Source organism: Artemia franciscana, chromosome 9 (assembly GCF_032884065.1).
Source record: "Artemia franciscana chromosome 9, ASM3288406v1, whole genome shotgun sequence".
Taxonomy (NCBI): Eukaryota; Metazoa; Arthropoda; class Branchiopoda; order Anostraca; family Artemiidae; genus Artemia; species Artemia franciscana.
The window spans coordinates 39,055,078-39,072,543 of NC_088871.1; the positions used below are offsets into that span (position 1 = coordinate 39,055,078).

General features: G+C 33.3%; 1 protein-coding gene across 1 annotated transcript; it reads left to right on the forward strand.

Moving 5' to 3' along the window:
* The first annotated feature begins 5,277 nt into the window (after positions 1-5,277).
* LOC136031394 (splicing factor 3B subunit 6-like) lies at positions 5,278-16,602 on the forward strand. The gene is made up of 4 exons (XM_065710933.1): positions 5,278-5,403; positions 11,054-11,172; positions 13,548-13,677; positions 16,445-16,602. Exons 1-4 carry the CDS (start codon positions 5,374-5,376, stop codon positions 16,538-16,540), a joined length of 375 nt encoding a protein of 124 aa, XP_065567005.1. The 5' UTR covers positions 5,278-5,373; the 3' UTR covers positions 16,541-16,602.
* Positions 16,603-17,466: the final 864 nt, after the last annotated feature.

Genomic DNA, 17,466 nt, shown 5'->3' on the forward strand with positions numbered 1-17,466 from the left:
CATATCATCACGTATGTTGTAAGTGATTGGAACGTACATACCGGGTATGAGCATGTATATTAGTGAGTATATATACAAGTATGTATAGATCAGAATAAATAAAACATATCATCAATAATGATTATGAGTGGCTGCACACTAGCTTAAATAGTCAGGCTCAAGCCCCTCTTTAACTATACGTGAAGCTGAGCATGTGAGGTCCAAATGCACAACCAATCAAGGTACACTGGTTCCAGGGAGGCTTTGGCCATACAAATAAGATGTATTATGAATGGTTATCAGTTCTGAACGCACTTACCAAAATTGGCCTGAAAAAGACAAATGGAGACACAGCCTTAACTTTATGCTTGCACAGCCATTTTTCTCCACATTTAACCTGTCTTAAAATGCAAGTATATTTGTCCTACAGTTTAACGGCTAGCTGGGTTGAAATGTTTTAACTGTGTTGCTGAAAAACGTTTAAATAACTTTTCGCACAATTCGGAATTTTGAGATATGCCGTTTACACTTTCAAGACTGAAGTGAATCAACTTCACATTGATGGTTTTTTCATTGTTTTTGCTCTGCGTCAGCTACCTCATGCCAAAAAAAAGCAACGGTGTTGGTGCCATGGTTTTTCAACTGTCAAAACTACGGAGTGAAAACGCAGGTTCAAGCGTAGCGAAATCAAAGCTCACAATCGCTTGCATGGGTTGGATTTAAAAAATTAAGTTTTGTAGCAAAAAGGAAAAGTAATGTATAGAACTGACAACGAGTAGATATTAATTCATTTAAGAAGTAAAACTTAAAACAGACATAAATTTAATAATAATGAAGGAATGAAACCCGAAACAAAAAGAACATGGGCCTGGTGATGAATTTAACCCTAAAACAACTATAAATTTTACAAACAGTTTCGGTACTGCTGCCCCCTTACACCCCTCTAAGGGCTAACGACATTTGTCCTTTACAGAAAACTAAATATACTGTGTGAATTGCAAACCTATTGATTTTCTGCACATTTGTGGAAATTGATTTGAAAAGGCTAAAACAATGATGAATATCAGTTTCACATCAAGATGGTAAAAATAAATTTATTGTCATGAGTATACTGATATTGACGACAAAACTTTCCCTATGGGTTGCATTCTGACATTTTCAATAATATATAAAAAGATTGAAAATATATTTTGCTGTGACTTAAAAATAAGAACTCTCTAGCCTTTTGGGGCTGGAGGGATTTAGGAGGAGCATTTTATGCAGAAGAAAACAATAATGAAAATTAGTACCATATTTGACTAATATGAACTAAATTGATAGTCAATAATATGCTGGCGCGGTAGTAAAATAAAAAATTTGTAAGTTTGAGTTTGAGCAGCATTCTGACTTCCTCCCAAGCGTGACGTGGTACACAATTGTATTCAATTAATTTCTGTTTTTAAGTATCCTTACAGTCCTCGCATATTAAGGTAAATGTAGAGTACATGTGTGATTCATAACATAATGTAAGAATACATGATGAATTTTAATAATAGTGTCCCACTCTTAGATCATATCCTTTGAATTCACCTAATTTACCATGGGTTGTATCTACTAGCATTGGAACCCTTTCCAGTGAGCGGTATATGTTTCCCTACGGGTGCGTCTAATGAGTTTTTAGCTATTCTTTATGACATTCTTTGAATTAATCATATAACAAACTACAAATCTTCTTCTTTTATGTTATGAATTGCTAAGGCACACATTTACGAAATTGTATTGTTTTCCTCGTACATTCCTTTAATATATACCTGTCTATATATAGCTCATATATTCAGGAAAAACCTTAATAAACAGGCACGATATAAGTAGAGGATGGGAACTTTTCACATAAACAAAAAAAAATAGTAGTTTTGAGAATGCGTATTCCCAAGAATTAGTGAAGAAGAAAAACCATTCTTTAGACTAGATTCTATTTACAATCTTCAGCAATATTTTACAAAAGTCAAAATGTCCCACTGAAGTCCATATGTCCCCTAACAATTTAGGGCTCATGTTTGTTAAGAGCGGAAGAGGTCCTCTGATGGGCAGCTATTTTTTCTTCTTACTGAAAATTTCGAGATATTTAATACAAATTCTTTATCTGTCATACGGATGGCTATTTCTAAAAAAGGTATAGCTAAAATATAAAGTATATTTTGACAGAACACTGTTTTATCGGAAACTTGTGATTTGAACCAAGCAAAAGAGCTACATTAAGCGTAAGATTAAAATTTAGGTGCTGAAGCCCCCCTCATTAGAGGTGTCTCAGGCAAAACAAAAATGCCTCCTACTTACGATAATTTGAAAAATCTTACTAATTTGCTTTCAGTAGAAGAGGAGCTAAAATATTTATAGAAAAGCTCGAATGCATATAGGTAGCAGCAGTAGTAGGGTCAGTTAAAGCCCCACTCCAGCTAAACAAGCTAAAAAAAAATATCCAATTCTTCATCAATTTCTGATATTTGATCAAAATTTTAAGATATCTAATTTGTTCAATATAATCGAAAGGTGCAATAACTATTCCTCTGGAGATGATAACTCCCCAGAGCCCTCGGGGCAAGGGCTATAAATCATGCAATTTGCCAATTGCTTACATATAGTTTTTGTCATCGGGAAAGGGGTCTCATTTGACTTTATAGTGCTAGAAAGGCCAAAGATATTCAGATGAAGCTTTCAGGAAATGTTGACGGAGGTGTAAAACTAGGCCAAAAACACATTATGTCAATGCAGGTTGTCGAAAGGGCAAATTTCAAGAATGGCTCAGATTATTGAGTTGCAACAGTCCGGAAATAATAAAGGAGATCATCAATTGACTAAAATACATTGTGTCCATGCCTTAAATACATTACTGTTCATGTATCATTTAAAGATTGGTCTCTTATGAATGCGCTAATTTAAAATATGATAATTATGGTTTACATTTCATGAATTTGTTTGTACTTAAATTCGTATCAAAGCCTTTTTTCTACTCTCAAATTACTAGCTAATAAAGTTAAACTAGTTTTTGTTAGGGTAGTGAAATAGGGTAGCTCAAAAAAATTTTAGATAACAGTTTCAAAAACAGTGGTTGGGAGGGAGGTTAGAAAAATACAGGCTTGGAATTAAGGCTTAACAATTTTGTGATTATTCTTGTCAATTCAAAATAGTCAAAGGAGATTTTTCTTTAAACTGTTGAATATAGTTTTGTCTCAAGGATGTCCAAAAGTCTTGTCAAGATATATTAGCAGTCTTGAAGTCTCTATCAATGTTTTAAATATAGAAAACAGTCGTCCTTCTTTACTGTGTTACAATATATATTTTCTTTAATTTGGTATTTCAAATTATCAAGTAATATTTTCCAACGTGGTTCAATTTGTTAAAAGTAATTATTTTGTTTTGACTGCCGGAATATAACAATTGGAAAAAACTTTATCTAACTGTTTTGGTTTGTACGACGGAGAAAAGCGAAGGAACAATGGTTGGACGAAAGATTAGAAAAAAACTTGGAATAATGGTTTAAAGATTTCAGAGATAGTGTGTTTAGGTAAGAAGATCCAAAGTAACAAGAAAAATATGGTGAATGAAACTGTCAATTCAAAATAGTCAAAAGATATTTTTTTCTCTAAACTGCTGTATATAGTTTTGTTTCCAGTATCTCCAAAAGTCTTGTCAAGAAACTTAAGTAGTCCTCAAATCTCTATCAATATTATAAGTACAGAGAATAGTCGTCTTGCTTTGTGGCATTGCAGTATTTGCTTTCTTTTTTCTTGTTTTTTTAATTTGGCAGTTCAAATGTTAAAAAATTTTCTCCAACCTTGGTTCAATTTTTTAAAAGCAATTATTTTGTTTTGACGGTAAAAATGTAATAATTGGAAAAAGCTTTATCTAATAGTTTTGGTTTGAACGACGGAAAAATCTTGAGTTTATCGTCAAATTGACTAATCAAACAGTTCGAAATTATGAACTGTAAGCAAGAATTTTGATAACAATACATACATCCAAAGAAATGGCTTTTCACCTTGATTCTAAATACATAGAGCTTATTTAGTTTAATGCTAACCATCAAAAGCTACGAGACCGAGAAAATTTCCAATGATTTTCAAAAAAAGGGGGGGAAACCCCTTAAAAATCCAGGAATCTCAAGGAAAATCACACCTTCAGATTCAGCGTATCAAAGAACTCAACTGCAGAGGTTTGAAGCTTCCATCTACAAAAATATGAAATTTTCTAAATTTTTGGTAGAGAAAAGATCACAAATACCTGTTTATCTTTTATTTATTTACTATTATTTTTTTAATTTTCCCAAGGTGTGATTCTATCGAAACAATGGTTCTAGAAGATAGAGAGAGGGCTCATTCCAACGGCAATCACAAGTTCTTGTTCCCTTTTTGAGTGACCGGAAATATTGGTGAGCAGCTATCCTCCCAGTTACGCCCCTTTTTTCCCAAAAGTAATCTAATCAAAATGTCGAGATAGCCGGTTGCTCAGCACACTTGAAAACTGAAATAACTTTGCATCTGGGGAAGACATACCCCAGAGTCCCTGGTGAACAATATAATTCCCAATAATTTACAGAAGCAGCCCATTGTTTGCGTATAGTATTTGTTGTTGCGAAATATGCGGAATTTTTTGAAGGGAGAGAAGGATTATGCGAAAGAGAATTTTCCGTGCGGGGGAAATTTTTCGGTGGAAATTTTTACAGAATTCATATGCGGAATTTTTTTATTTGTCTTACTCTCTTTTTAGCTGTAAAGTTTCAGAAGGAGAGAAAATAAGCTTGACGTGGAGGGACTTAACGTGCGGTAGAGAACTTTTCTATGGAGGGGGGAAGAAAATTCTCCTGAATTATTTGAAACACGATTTGAAATTGAATAATTTTTTTGAACCGAGAGTAAGAAGTAACGTTAAAACTTAAAACGGTTGAAATTATTCCCTATAAGAGGGTGGCTCCTTTCTTTAACCTTTGCTCTTTATGCTAGAGTTCTATTAAAATATTTATTATTCAGATTCGATGGTTCTTGCATCGGAGTTTTCTTTCTTAAAAAAATTGTGACAAAAAATCGAACTTTAGCCTAGAGAACGAGGGTTGAGCAAATTGTCACTAAAGAGCAACAGCTGAACATTGTCACTTACACGTCAGCTGATTCTTGAATTCAACTTCAAACGAAAATTAAAATTAAAAACTCATTTCCATCGATATTATCGCTCCGGGTAAGGATGTATTTATAACAGCCAAAACGAGCCAATTTATAATTTGGCTCTTACAATTCAGAGAGTTACGCCGAAGTGTATTTATTTTGGGCAACAGCTTTAAGGAAGAAATCGAAGAAAATCATCAAAAGCAGTAGACAGCTCATTTTGCAAGAAAGAAAATAATCTTTAGATAGCAATAAAATGGCGATGGCAATGCAGAAGAGGTTGAATGTAAGTGAAAAAAATTTAGTTGCTATTCTTCACTAAAATAATGAGTAATTGCTTTCTGGTTAGTGGTACATTCAAGATAGGTTACTAAATGATCAAAATATGCCTAATTCAAATAGCAACAATAAGAAGTAATGTAATTGATGTTCAGATAGAATTATTTCTCATCAAAAGAGAACACTGTAATTTTCTAAAAATCAACTTTTAAGATATTCTAGAATACTCTCATACTATTGCTAAAAGCACTTCATTTTACTTCCCCAGCCCTAATATGCAACATTGAGCCTGAGCTAGCCCTAAATATACATGATCCATACACTTTGCATTTTTAATTTTGTCAATGTATCTTCATTGCTATTAAGCCTATCTGAAGAAAGAGTAATGTTAGGAAATACATAGAAAATGTATACAATATGAACTATAGGTCTATATTTACATGCTAAGGGAGTGGGGTTAAAACTTGGGAATAATGTAAGTATTTGAGATCTTTTTGAAATTTATCTTCTTTCCTTTTAAGGAGGAGTAGCCTAATTCTACAATAGCTACAAGTAGTCTTATGCCAAGATTTTTTTTTTATACACCAAATTTGTTATTAGTCACTTAAAGCAAACAAACTAGGCTAATACAATAGGAGTAGGTATAAGTGTAGTGGTTTCATTCCACATAAGAAAAAAAAAATTGTTTCATAATATGCCTAAAAATATAGACAACAGCCTCTCTATACATAAACCACTTTCACCACCCCCTAATTTGCAAATTTGTTGACCTAATTATTTATTTCCCATGCCTTTTTAAATGTATTATTCTTCTGTTTCAACTTAATATGTGTAATTGAAACACCATTGACAAAATCAAGAAATGTAAAAACACACAGGAAATATATAAATTTGGCTATGTATTTGTACATAAAGGGGGAGTAGCGTGGTGATGAGAGTGATTTATGCATTGAGAATCTCTTGGCTATATTTCATAGGCATATTATTGAATAAAAATTATTTTTAGAATATAAAAATTTTATTATTGAATAAAAATATAAAAATTATATCATGTTTCCTTATGTGAGGACCTACTAAAATGATACCAGAAGTAGTCTTTAAATTCTGTAATTCATATTCTTTCAAAATGTAATGACTTTTTCAACAATTGACCCCCCTCCCATTGTGGTTGCATATATAGTCCAAATAATATATCAGTACTTGTTAGTTATCTCAACCTTACTCAAGAAGTTACTCAATTTGTTTCAAACTGGTGTTTCTCTCTAGAATTAAAGATAATTAGCTTAGTCTCAGTGAGAAAAACTATTATATAAGGTTATTTGGAATAGATATTTAACATATCTATTAAATATTTGAGTTGGTTAATTTGTTCTGGGCAGCCTGCTTCCCATAACTCTCTATTGTTAGTTTCTATAATTTTGTTTTTAAATTTTTATGTTTTTGTTGTTCATGTTTTCATGTATTTCATTATGATTAACCTAACTTCAGTTCTTGACTAATGCTGTGAAATTACTTAATACAGTCAGTAAGTACAATGGGTAAAATTGGTGAAATAGGGTAAAATTGGTAAAATAAGGCACTCCCAAGGAAATACAGGGTAAAATTGGTGGTTTAGAGTTGCCCTGTAGCTACAAGACCAGTTGAGCATTTTTTTTTTCTCAGCATCACTTAAAGCTTTTAATGAAATTTTTTAATGATTCTGATTTTCCTGTGCTTACAAAAGGAAATGCTTTTTTATCTAGAGTTTCATCAATATGATTATTTATCTAGTTTATCCCTTTGGTAATCTTGTGCCTATGGTAATATCTCAGCAATGAGACAGTTCTGGATTTTGGACATCCATTTTGAAAAAAAATTAACATTATTTGGGATTGTTTTTTGTTCTACATTTAAACCTAAGTAATCTTACCCTAAAAGCCTTTCATATTTAAATAGCCCTATTCATCCACAATCCTAATATAATATACATGTTGTTTTTCATTTATTTATTTGATTAAATTAAGTACTGGATCTTAATAGCAGCACACTCAGTTACTTTCACAGTCATTAAGACTGTCTTCAATAGGGTTTGCTTGCAAATATAGCTCCTCCCCTTCAGTTTATATTTAGATTCAGGTGGCCATGCCTGTTCTGAAGCCCCCCCAACAAACATCTTAGAAATGGCCCTGAGGATTATGTATCAATTTTACTTCAACTCTCCCATTGTCTCTTCCTTAGAGCTGTCTGTATATCATAAGATTCTTTCAAAATAACTACTGAAACACAAAGCCTGGTAAACTTGCTTCTTTTTCATCTGCTGGCTTAATTTTTTTTAAATTATATAACTTCATAAGAACTCTAGGGTGTCGGCTGGAGATGGTTCTTTTTATGATACCGAGGGTTTTATTTACAGAAGATGAAACAGACTTAGCATGGCTGCTAAACTTTAATTGGTGATCTACAATAGCCCCAAGATCTCTTTCATCAGAAACAGCAGAAAGGAAGTTGTCTTGAAGGAAATACTTATGATGCTTGTTATTTTTGCCAAAATGAATTACATGGCATTTGTCAACATTGAAAGTCAGAAGCCACATGTTAGCCCTTCTTACTAGACTATCAAGATCTGTTTGAATTGATTGCTGGTCAGAGGGAGTAGCCACTTTTCCAACTAGTTTTGAGTCATCAGCGTAAAGGGTAAATAAGATTTGAAAGAAGGGTGGGTAATTTGTTAATAAAGAAGTTGAAAAGTGTTGGTCCAAGAATAGTGCCCTGGGGCACGCCACTTAATACAGTTGTGGGAGAAGAGAAATGAGGAGTTCCTTGCGAATCCAAAACTCTGACCCTCTGTGATGTTTCAGAAAGGAAGCCCATAATCCACTGTACAACACCTTCGTTGACACCTGCAGCCCTCAATTTGATTATGAGGAATTCATGACAAACTTTGTCAAATGCTTTGGACAGATCAAGAAGAATCATGTCGACAGGAAAACCCTCATCAAGCAGTGTAGTCACTAATTCATATGTTTGGATAAGGTTAGTGTCCACAGATCTACCAGATCTGAAACCATGTTGTGATGTGGAAAGGATATTATTGACCTCAAGATGTTTAATTAGAGCTTTATTAACAAATCTCTCAAGCACCTTAACAACTGCAGAGGTGAGGCTTATGGGATGGTAATTCTCTGCTGAGTCTCTTCATCCCTTTTTATGGATCAGGGTTATATAAGATGTTTTCAATCATGCGGTAGTTCCCCATTTTGAAGAGATAACTGGAACAGCATGCACAGGGGGTAGCTGAGAGCTTTTCGACACTCCCTAAGAAGACGTGGATGAACACTGTCTGGTCCCTTTGACTTATTTACATCAAGCTTCTCAAGCCTGTTGAAAACCATTAATTCACCTACTGACAAATCAGGCATAGGGAAAAACACTTCATACAATGGAGGATCTGGTGAGGAGGTGCCTGAATTTTGGGTAAAGGCAGAAGCAAATTGTGCATTTAGAATGTCAGCCTTATCTATTGGAGATGAGTGTAATACACTGTGGTCAACAAGGTCAGGAATAGTATGATGATTTGGGTTTTTAGAAGAGACATGTCTCCAAAAAGATTTTCGGTTTAACTTGATCTCAGAAGCCAAATTTTCCTCGTAGGCAGATTTCAGTTTTTTTACAGAATCTGTTACATGATTCCGTACTGCCTTATAAAATGACAGGGTCTCCTGGTTCCTCTTCTTCACATACCGTTTCCAAGCTCTAGATTTCTGGTTAATCAGCCTCTTAACTTGCTCATCATATGATAATCCTTCTTGTAGCCTTTTCTGTCTTTAACAGTTCACATAACTAATGTACCTGTGCTATAATACTCTTAGCTATAATATCACCACTATAATTATTTTTCTGATAATAAGAGACAGGTCAGACAAATGACCTTTTAAACTGGGATACACAGCAATACACTAAACAGAATCATATTCAATTGTTCTTCTGCCAGCCTCTTTGCACTTTTGTGCTCTGAAAATTGCAAGGCATTATAAAATATGTCAGTAAAATATTAAGATACCAGTAAAATATGTAAAATACTAGTAAAATATAAAAATTACATAAGATACTAATTTTACAGGGGTCTGTAAAATTACAGTAAAATATATAAAATACCAAGTTTTATCATGACCAATTTTACCAGTTACCACACTATTCTTGACTAAGGTCAGGATAACTGAAAAGTACCTATGTCTCTATTCTTTTGAATCCTATGATGGCTTGTGGCATTTTTTTCTTGTTTAAACAGGTTTCTGCATTCTTGACTTGATGAAATATATTTTTGCCTGAGTGATTCAATAGAATTGTGGATACAATAGTCACACAATTATGTTATAATATTTAAAATCTTTGACAGGTAATTTGTTATATCTATTATTTTCTGTTTCTTTCATTTCTGAGGGAAATGGGAATTTTCTTCTGACCAAAATTTGCTTTTTTTTTATGTCAAAACAGACCTTTAACTTCAAATATTGGGCCAAACTTGTTAATTTCCCCCGTAAAAGTTAGGTTAGAGTAAACTTATATTTTCTGTTAATTGTTTATTATTAATGTTAGTTTCAAACATTAATCCTAACAATAGTGACAATTTGAAATAGAATAATTTTAGTAACATGAAATATTTGGGATGTTTTTTCTACCAGATTGTTATAACAGTAGCCTATAATCAAAACTATCAATGTATATTCCTTGTCACTTTCTTCTGCTGTTTTGTTATAGAATTTATGATATTTGAAGTAGGTGCTTTATTTGTTTTTGGCCTGACTTAAGGGCAGAAAAAAGTTAGTGTAACCTCCATGAAAAATATATCTTAATTTTCTATAGTTTCTGTGATTTATATGTCGGATTTATTTTGATAAGCTCATCAATTTTACTTTATGTTTCTGGGGAGATAAACACCCCCTCTCCCCACCTTTAAAAGCAGATTTGTTTAAAACTCGTCTGTGAAATTTAAAAACAGTATAAATGACAACATGTTCAATTCAACTTGATCATCCTAGAGTACCTTCAACATCCTAGAGTACCTCAAGAAGGTTATTTGCGTATTATTGACATATATATGGTTATTGGCATGATTATTGGCTCAATTATGTATGGCAGAGTCTGTTGAGTGACTACTCTGATACTGTTATTAAACTGTTTTTAATTCTAGTGTCTTCGCTGTAAGTTTTGGCTGTGGAAAACTGGTAAATCTGTCTTTATCCCTATAGATATTTGCATGTATATCAGAAAAAAAACTTCAAAATGGAAAAATTGTAACTGCACCCTTGAAATCGCCATGTCCGTTCAACAAAGTACAGTGTAACTCAAATGTTTTTTTTTTCTTTTCTTTTAGTAGTCCACTTGGTTGTCTGAGTACAACCAAATAGGCACATAAGGAAAGGAGTGGATGGATAACCAATAAATGCTTAAAAGTAGCTCTGGTAAAGTTTTACAAAAAGCTTGCCAAAATCTAATAAAAACTGAACAATTCCTGCCCCCCTTCCTAATCTTTCTCCCCTGGAATAAGTTTTGAAGCGTTGGCAATGAGGAGTCCTAATAAATGCCAATGACTTTATTTGCAGTATGGAATTGAAAATTCCATACGCTGTAAGAGTTCTTGTTTTTCCTTCTCTAATTTGTTGCTTTTTATGTTTTAGGTCAGACTCCCACCTGAGGTGAACAGGATTCTTTATGTTCGAAACCTTCCATACAAAATCACAGCAGAAGAGATGTATGACATTTTTGGCAAGTATGGAGCAATAAGGCAAATTCGAGTGTAAGAAAGTTTGTCCTTTTTCATATTTCATGCACAATTTGAACAATAAATATGATTATAAATCCTGAAAAGAAAATGAATTTAATTATAAGATTAAATATAAGATGTAATATGCAAGATATATATAAGATATAATAAAGATATATAAGATATATAGATATATATAAGATATAAGATTTTATTTATAAATAGGTTTGTGCACCTTGAAGTGGGCGACTTATCTTCTTTCCAAAACCTTGGTACTGTACCCTCCTGTCCATAGAAATGAAAGATTTATAGCCATGCTAACCTGCTATGACAAAACCAAAGAGCTAAATCTAAAAAACAATGTGTCTAAAGCCAGTAGGAAGAAAAAGTAGAACAAACAAATGTTTTTCTTTTTTACAAAAAGACATCCATGACAAGAAAAAAGAATAAAAAGAAAAGAAAATGCTCATATATTTTTAGATTCATTCCTTTTTTTTAATTGTTATGGTTTAAGTTTTTGTGCTTATTGAAGGCAAACCAACTTTCCCAAAACTTCAAAAAGAAAAAGCAATAAAAGAAAAATGAATGAAACATCAGAACAACCATGGGTCACACATTGATAGTGTGACACAATTGATTCTTCAATTGTGCTTTTTTAAGCTTGATTAAGCTACATTCCCTCCACTACCCAAATTTTTTGGAAACATCACTCTGTGCTCAATCCAATGAAATTTTTACTTGCTTTATATCCTTTCTTACCTTCCTTCTCACCTACTTCTCTATCATTTGTTGATGTTCAAAATTCAGTCAAACTCTTTTTTCTTTCTTGATTTCTTATTACTCTGTAATCGTAATAGGCTAGTATAATGGTAAATGATCACTTTTATACCAACAACCATTTCTTAGCAATAGTAAAAAAAGAGGCATTTTACAATTTTTAGTTGTTCTGGTTTCTTGTAACATTTAACATTAAGATAACATCTTGTAAGATTAAATTAATAATGATTCTTGTTTGCACATGAAGTGGCGAGCCAAAATTTTTGTAAATTAGTACATATTACTTGTGGAAGAATGAGGGGAGGAGTTTCTAAAGTGTCTATGGGCCCAGTTTCATCCTTCAGTCATACAGATGGAAAATTGATGGCTTTAATATGCTTTAACTCAAGGCCTGCTTAGTTTTCTTGACTAGGTTTCGTTGTCAAACCATTTTAGTTTCCTTCACTATCATCATTCATCCCTCTTAGAATTATCTTGAATTTCATTGAGAGTGTAACCGTTTCCAGACTGAACATTTTCATGTTATTTAATTCCGCTTTCAGGCCGAGTATTTGTTAATATACCATATTAGCTAAGTTAACCGCTGAGACTGTGCTGGAATTTTAATAATTGGGGAGTCTTGGGGTAATTCCTTTAAATCAAGCATGTCCTCGCATCTAGTGGTGACAGTCTCTCTTTTGACTGATTTAGCCTTTAAAATGGTATTAAAACTCTGAATATATTATTGAATGAACCTTTTCTCAAGGTTTTTATGACCTTCTGGTACATTTAATGACCCCTGGAAAAAATGGAAGTACAATTGTGCATGGGGGGTGTGTTTGCTCTTTACTAAATCAACACCCTTTAAAACATTAGGTAGGATTTAGGAAACAAAATTCGCTGCCATTAAGTGGCAGTGAAAAAAAGTTTAGTACCAATTCTTAATGTTTCGGAGGTATTACAAAGCTGGTGAAAATAATACGGATACCTTCTAGAATATTCGTATATTCTAGAATATACGAATGGTAATAGTTAAGATTTGCAGCCCATTAGAAAGGAAACACCAGAAAACTCTGAAAATTTTTCAAAAAAAGTCCGAAGAAAACAAAATACAAGATACGCCTTTTCGTTGAAGGCATGACAATGTGTTTTCACTACAGCAGGGGCGTAATTTGCTATGGGGCAGGGGGGAAACTGGCGTCCAGTGGACAGCTGAAATTCAACATCTTCAAAAATCTTGTCAAAACTAAGACAGGCATAATTCAAGCATCCACAGAAACAGTTCAGTTTTCTTTAGAGTACCTTTGTCATCTTCTAGTCATGTTGGATACTGTATGACGACATTGCAATACTAGATTGCTCTTTAAATGCATATGAATGTGACATTCACATGATTTTTTTTTTTTTTTCAAAATTGAGGCTCTTTAAGTATGGTCAGCCCAATAGTGCATATTACGCCCATGACCCACCATAATATTGTCACAGCTTTTCTTATCTGTATTTAGTGCAAGAGGCGCTCAAGTTTCTTATAAGATACAAAAAGTATTTTATTTTGGTGTTGCAACATTGGAATGTTTTAGTCTTAATCTTAGAATTTAATTGTTCTGATGTATGATTGTTTATTATTGTTTCTGATACTCTTTTCTTGGTAGGGGAAACACAGCAGAAACAAGAGGAACAGCTTTTGTTGTATATGAAGACATATTTGATGCCAAGAATGCATGTGATCATCTTTCTGGCTTCAATGTTTGCAATAGATACCTTGTTGTGCTTTATTATCAGGTAGGAGAAAAGTCACAATTTAATCTTGAATTTCGTCCTGTAGTGAACTACATTTTCCTGTAGAAATTTATGATTTCCTGTATATATTTGATAAACCAAATATACGAGGTTACTTCAATGGATACAATGTGCCTGTGCACTATATTACCAGACATAAAAGACATACTAATAACCATATATTTTGGTCATAAAAGTCTTACTGAAATCACTACTGCACCACTATTTTTTTATTTTTACTACTAGTTTAAGTTTGCGGCCACATTCTGTACCGTAAATTAATACAGGTTATATTAAGGAACTTCTGTTTAACTAAAAAAAAAAAAATAATAAGCATAAATTGTCAAAGCAATTTAACTTGATTGTGTTCGTCTGTCCTGATATTTATTGGACGATTATATTTTCTATTCGAAAACTTCATAATTACTCTATATTTTTTTAAGTACATATTTGACCTTTTTTGGGTGATTTATCATGTTTTAAGACAGTGAATTAAGGGTGGGAAGGTGGGGGACTTTAACACTTGTGCTGTGTCACTTTTGACACTTTTACACTACACTCCTGTGTAATGATAATATTACTAGTCCTCCCCCCTCCTGTTTTAAACAATTCATGCAGTGAATCGTCTATTTCTCGAAATCTCAGGCCATGAAGTAGAACCAAGAAACAACTGCATATTCGTGTACAAAAGGCTGATTATTACCAATTATTCTATTTCTGGTCGTCTTTTCTCATTATTCAAATAGGTTGATTGAATCCTGAAAAGCCAACAAAAAAGGTCACAAGAAAGCTTAGAAAAAAAATCCGTTTCCACACTGTTCTGGAGATCGCCAAAGTTCAATCAAGGGATAGTGGATGCTATACTTTTTTGGCTCAAGCAGGAAATGTGACGAAAGTTGACGGATTAACTCTCAGAGTCCGAGATACTTTGTTTCTTTAGATTTCGCTGAAGAATTAAGGTTCCTTTCCACTGCTGGGGAACTGCTGCTTGGTATAATAAAAAAGTGCAGTAAATAAAATACCGTATTAAAAATATTTTAAAAGAAAAATACTAAAAATCGTGACTGAAGCTAGGCGATAGGGGACAGTAACCCGCCTAGTGTATGTGCATGTATCCCAATGATCAAACTATGGAGTCAGGGTGTTTTAGGATCAGAATGATCAAAGCTAGACTCATTTGAAGTCATGACAAGAGTTTGTCTGAACTAAAATGAGGTAATGATTCAATAGTGAATGTAATTCAAAACTAAAACTGGAGAGAATATAAGAACCCTTATGGCTTGAACTTAAGTGCTAAAAAAGCCTAATATTTGTAACCAAAGAAAAATTTTACCAAAATATTAGAGTACCAAAATTTTCCAGACATCCATTAATTCATTTACTGTCTTTTCCTAGCGGGTAGATTACTGATAGCCCACTTCTTTCTTTGTCCAATGGTAGTAGCCATTTTTATACTAAAGTGGTCAGTTTATAGATAGCTCAAGTAGCTAATTTTTAAATTAAAGTGCTGAAACTGGAAGGGTGACATCTACAAAATGAATGATCTAGATTGAATGTGTTTATTTTAGACATTTGGAAAATAGAGGCTTAGCTCTAGCATCTTGAAATAGATCTAGTGAATGCTGAAATTTCATTGGTTGAAGTTAGTTGAGGCATGATGATTTTTGGAAGATTCTGGTTGGCTACCATTGTCAAAGCTATTGTAGAAAATTGCAGCATGACTATAAGTTTTCTTGGTCGTCAAAAACCTATTGGTAATCGAAAAGACAAGAGAGAATCCCAGATTTCGCTAATGAGAAAAATTTGGGTATTGGCATACCTCTGTAATTTTGTGACTACTTTTTGGTTTAGTGCTTTAATGTAAAGTTTACACAAACTGGTAATATGGTGCCTCAGTTAAAAAGTTTTACCAAACTAGGCAAAACTGCTATGGAATAATGGTGGATTGTTCATCTTAGTCTCATAGAATGTTTTTTTAAATCAGGCTGACATCTTCAAAATCGGTAGATATTTTTGGCTTCGAAAAATGTTGGATGCCCTTCACAATAGCCGTGCTATATCTTTCTTTTTTGGTTTAACCATTTTTTTGAAAAAAGAAACGGCTGATCTGTGTTCGCCCTGGAAAAAGTTGGTGTGGTACCACATATTACATCAATTAGTAATTTAGTTACACTTAAGTTTACATAGGGTTTTACAACCCCCCAAAAAAGGGGGAGGGAAACTACTGCACTAGGATTCCTTACATGCCATTTTTCCCGATAACATATTTGTACATGTGTGTATGCTTGTATAGAGGGGCGTAATTTGCTATGGGGTGGGTGGGACAACTACCTCCTTCATATCCCAGTTTGCCCATTCCCCAATCCCAGGTCGCTCTCCCTGCTGAAATTTAGTTTCTTCGGAGATCTTGTCAAAACTAAGATAAGCCTGCATAATTCAAGTATCCAGAGAAACGGGTGAGCTATTTTTAGTAGGTCTTTGCCTTTGTAGTACTATATTTCTCATTTTTACTTTCATTTTCGCTTGATTTGGGAAAATCGGCTCCAACTTTGCCTCCTCACCCCAGGATTTTGACGAAATTACGCCACTGCGTTTACATATATATGCCTGTTTTTACAAGCTAGATGCCCATTGATTAAGTTTGTCTGAACTGGGCAGTGAATTTTTTTCAAGATTATAAATATTACTTTTTCTTCTTTTTTTTCTTCCCGACTATATAGTTGCTGGTGTAATTTTGTCATCTAATATATTTTTTTAACTTTCTTTTTAGCCAACTAAAGCGTTCAAGAAAGTCGATTCCGACAAGAAGGAGCAAGAATTAGAAAAAGTAAAAACCAAGTATGGAATCAAAACGGAAAATAAGTAAAAGTACTTTCCCTTTTGTATATATTTGTATATTTTTTTATTAAAAATCTCCTCTTAATTCAATAGATTTCATTGTGTTCAAAAGAGCTATGGTAATATAATTAGAGTTTATTTGCGGTTTTCTATTTACAAATACCGTGTTTGATAAAGTTGACTACTAAGGGAAATCATTTTTTTACCGATCAGATGCTAGTAGGCTGTTTTTTTTTGTTTTTTTTTACGAAGCTGAATATCTAAAGAATGGAAATTCATTCATTAAAATAAATTAGGTGTACAAGGAAGTACAATAGCATGACTGTTAGGGGAGTGAATAGCCCTCTTTAGTCGGTACTGGGGGTACAAATCGAAATTTCAAATGACAACACACATGAGTTACTATTTAGGATAAAAATGGAAAAAAATTGCTTCTTTCTAAAATAAAATGGGTTTTTGAAAATAATCCTATCAAAAGTTCTAAATATTTAAACAGTAGCATCGAGATTAGCCGATAGCGAGTTTTAACAGCCAAAACTAATGACATATGAGTGAGTTAGAACAAAACGTTCAAGACGAAGCTGCAACAAGTTGAATTACTTCTAAAACATTTGAGGTGGCTTAATTTCTCTTTTTAGGGGGGGGGGAGGTAGTAACTTTTACAGTTCAAATGGCATCTTCTAGTGAAATGTTTCGTCTTTTAAATATAGAAGAAAAAATGGTGTTATATTTGGAGGGTTTCCATGCACAATTTGGACTATTGAGAAGAAAACGCTGTAGATTCTGAAAACAACTTTTAAAAATCCTGAAATAATTACTTATAGCATTTCTAAAAGCGATTCACAATACTTCACCCCTCTCTCCCTAATTTGCAAATATATACCTCAAAATTATGTATTTTCCGTGCCTTTTCCAGTAGATCTAACGACAAACAAGCAACCTCAAAGAAATCAA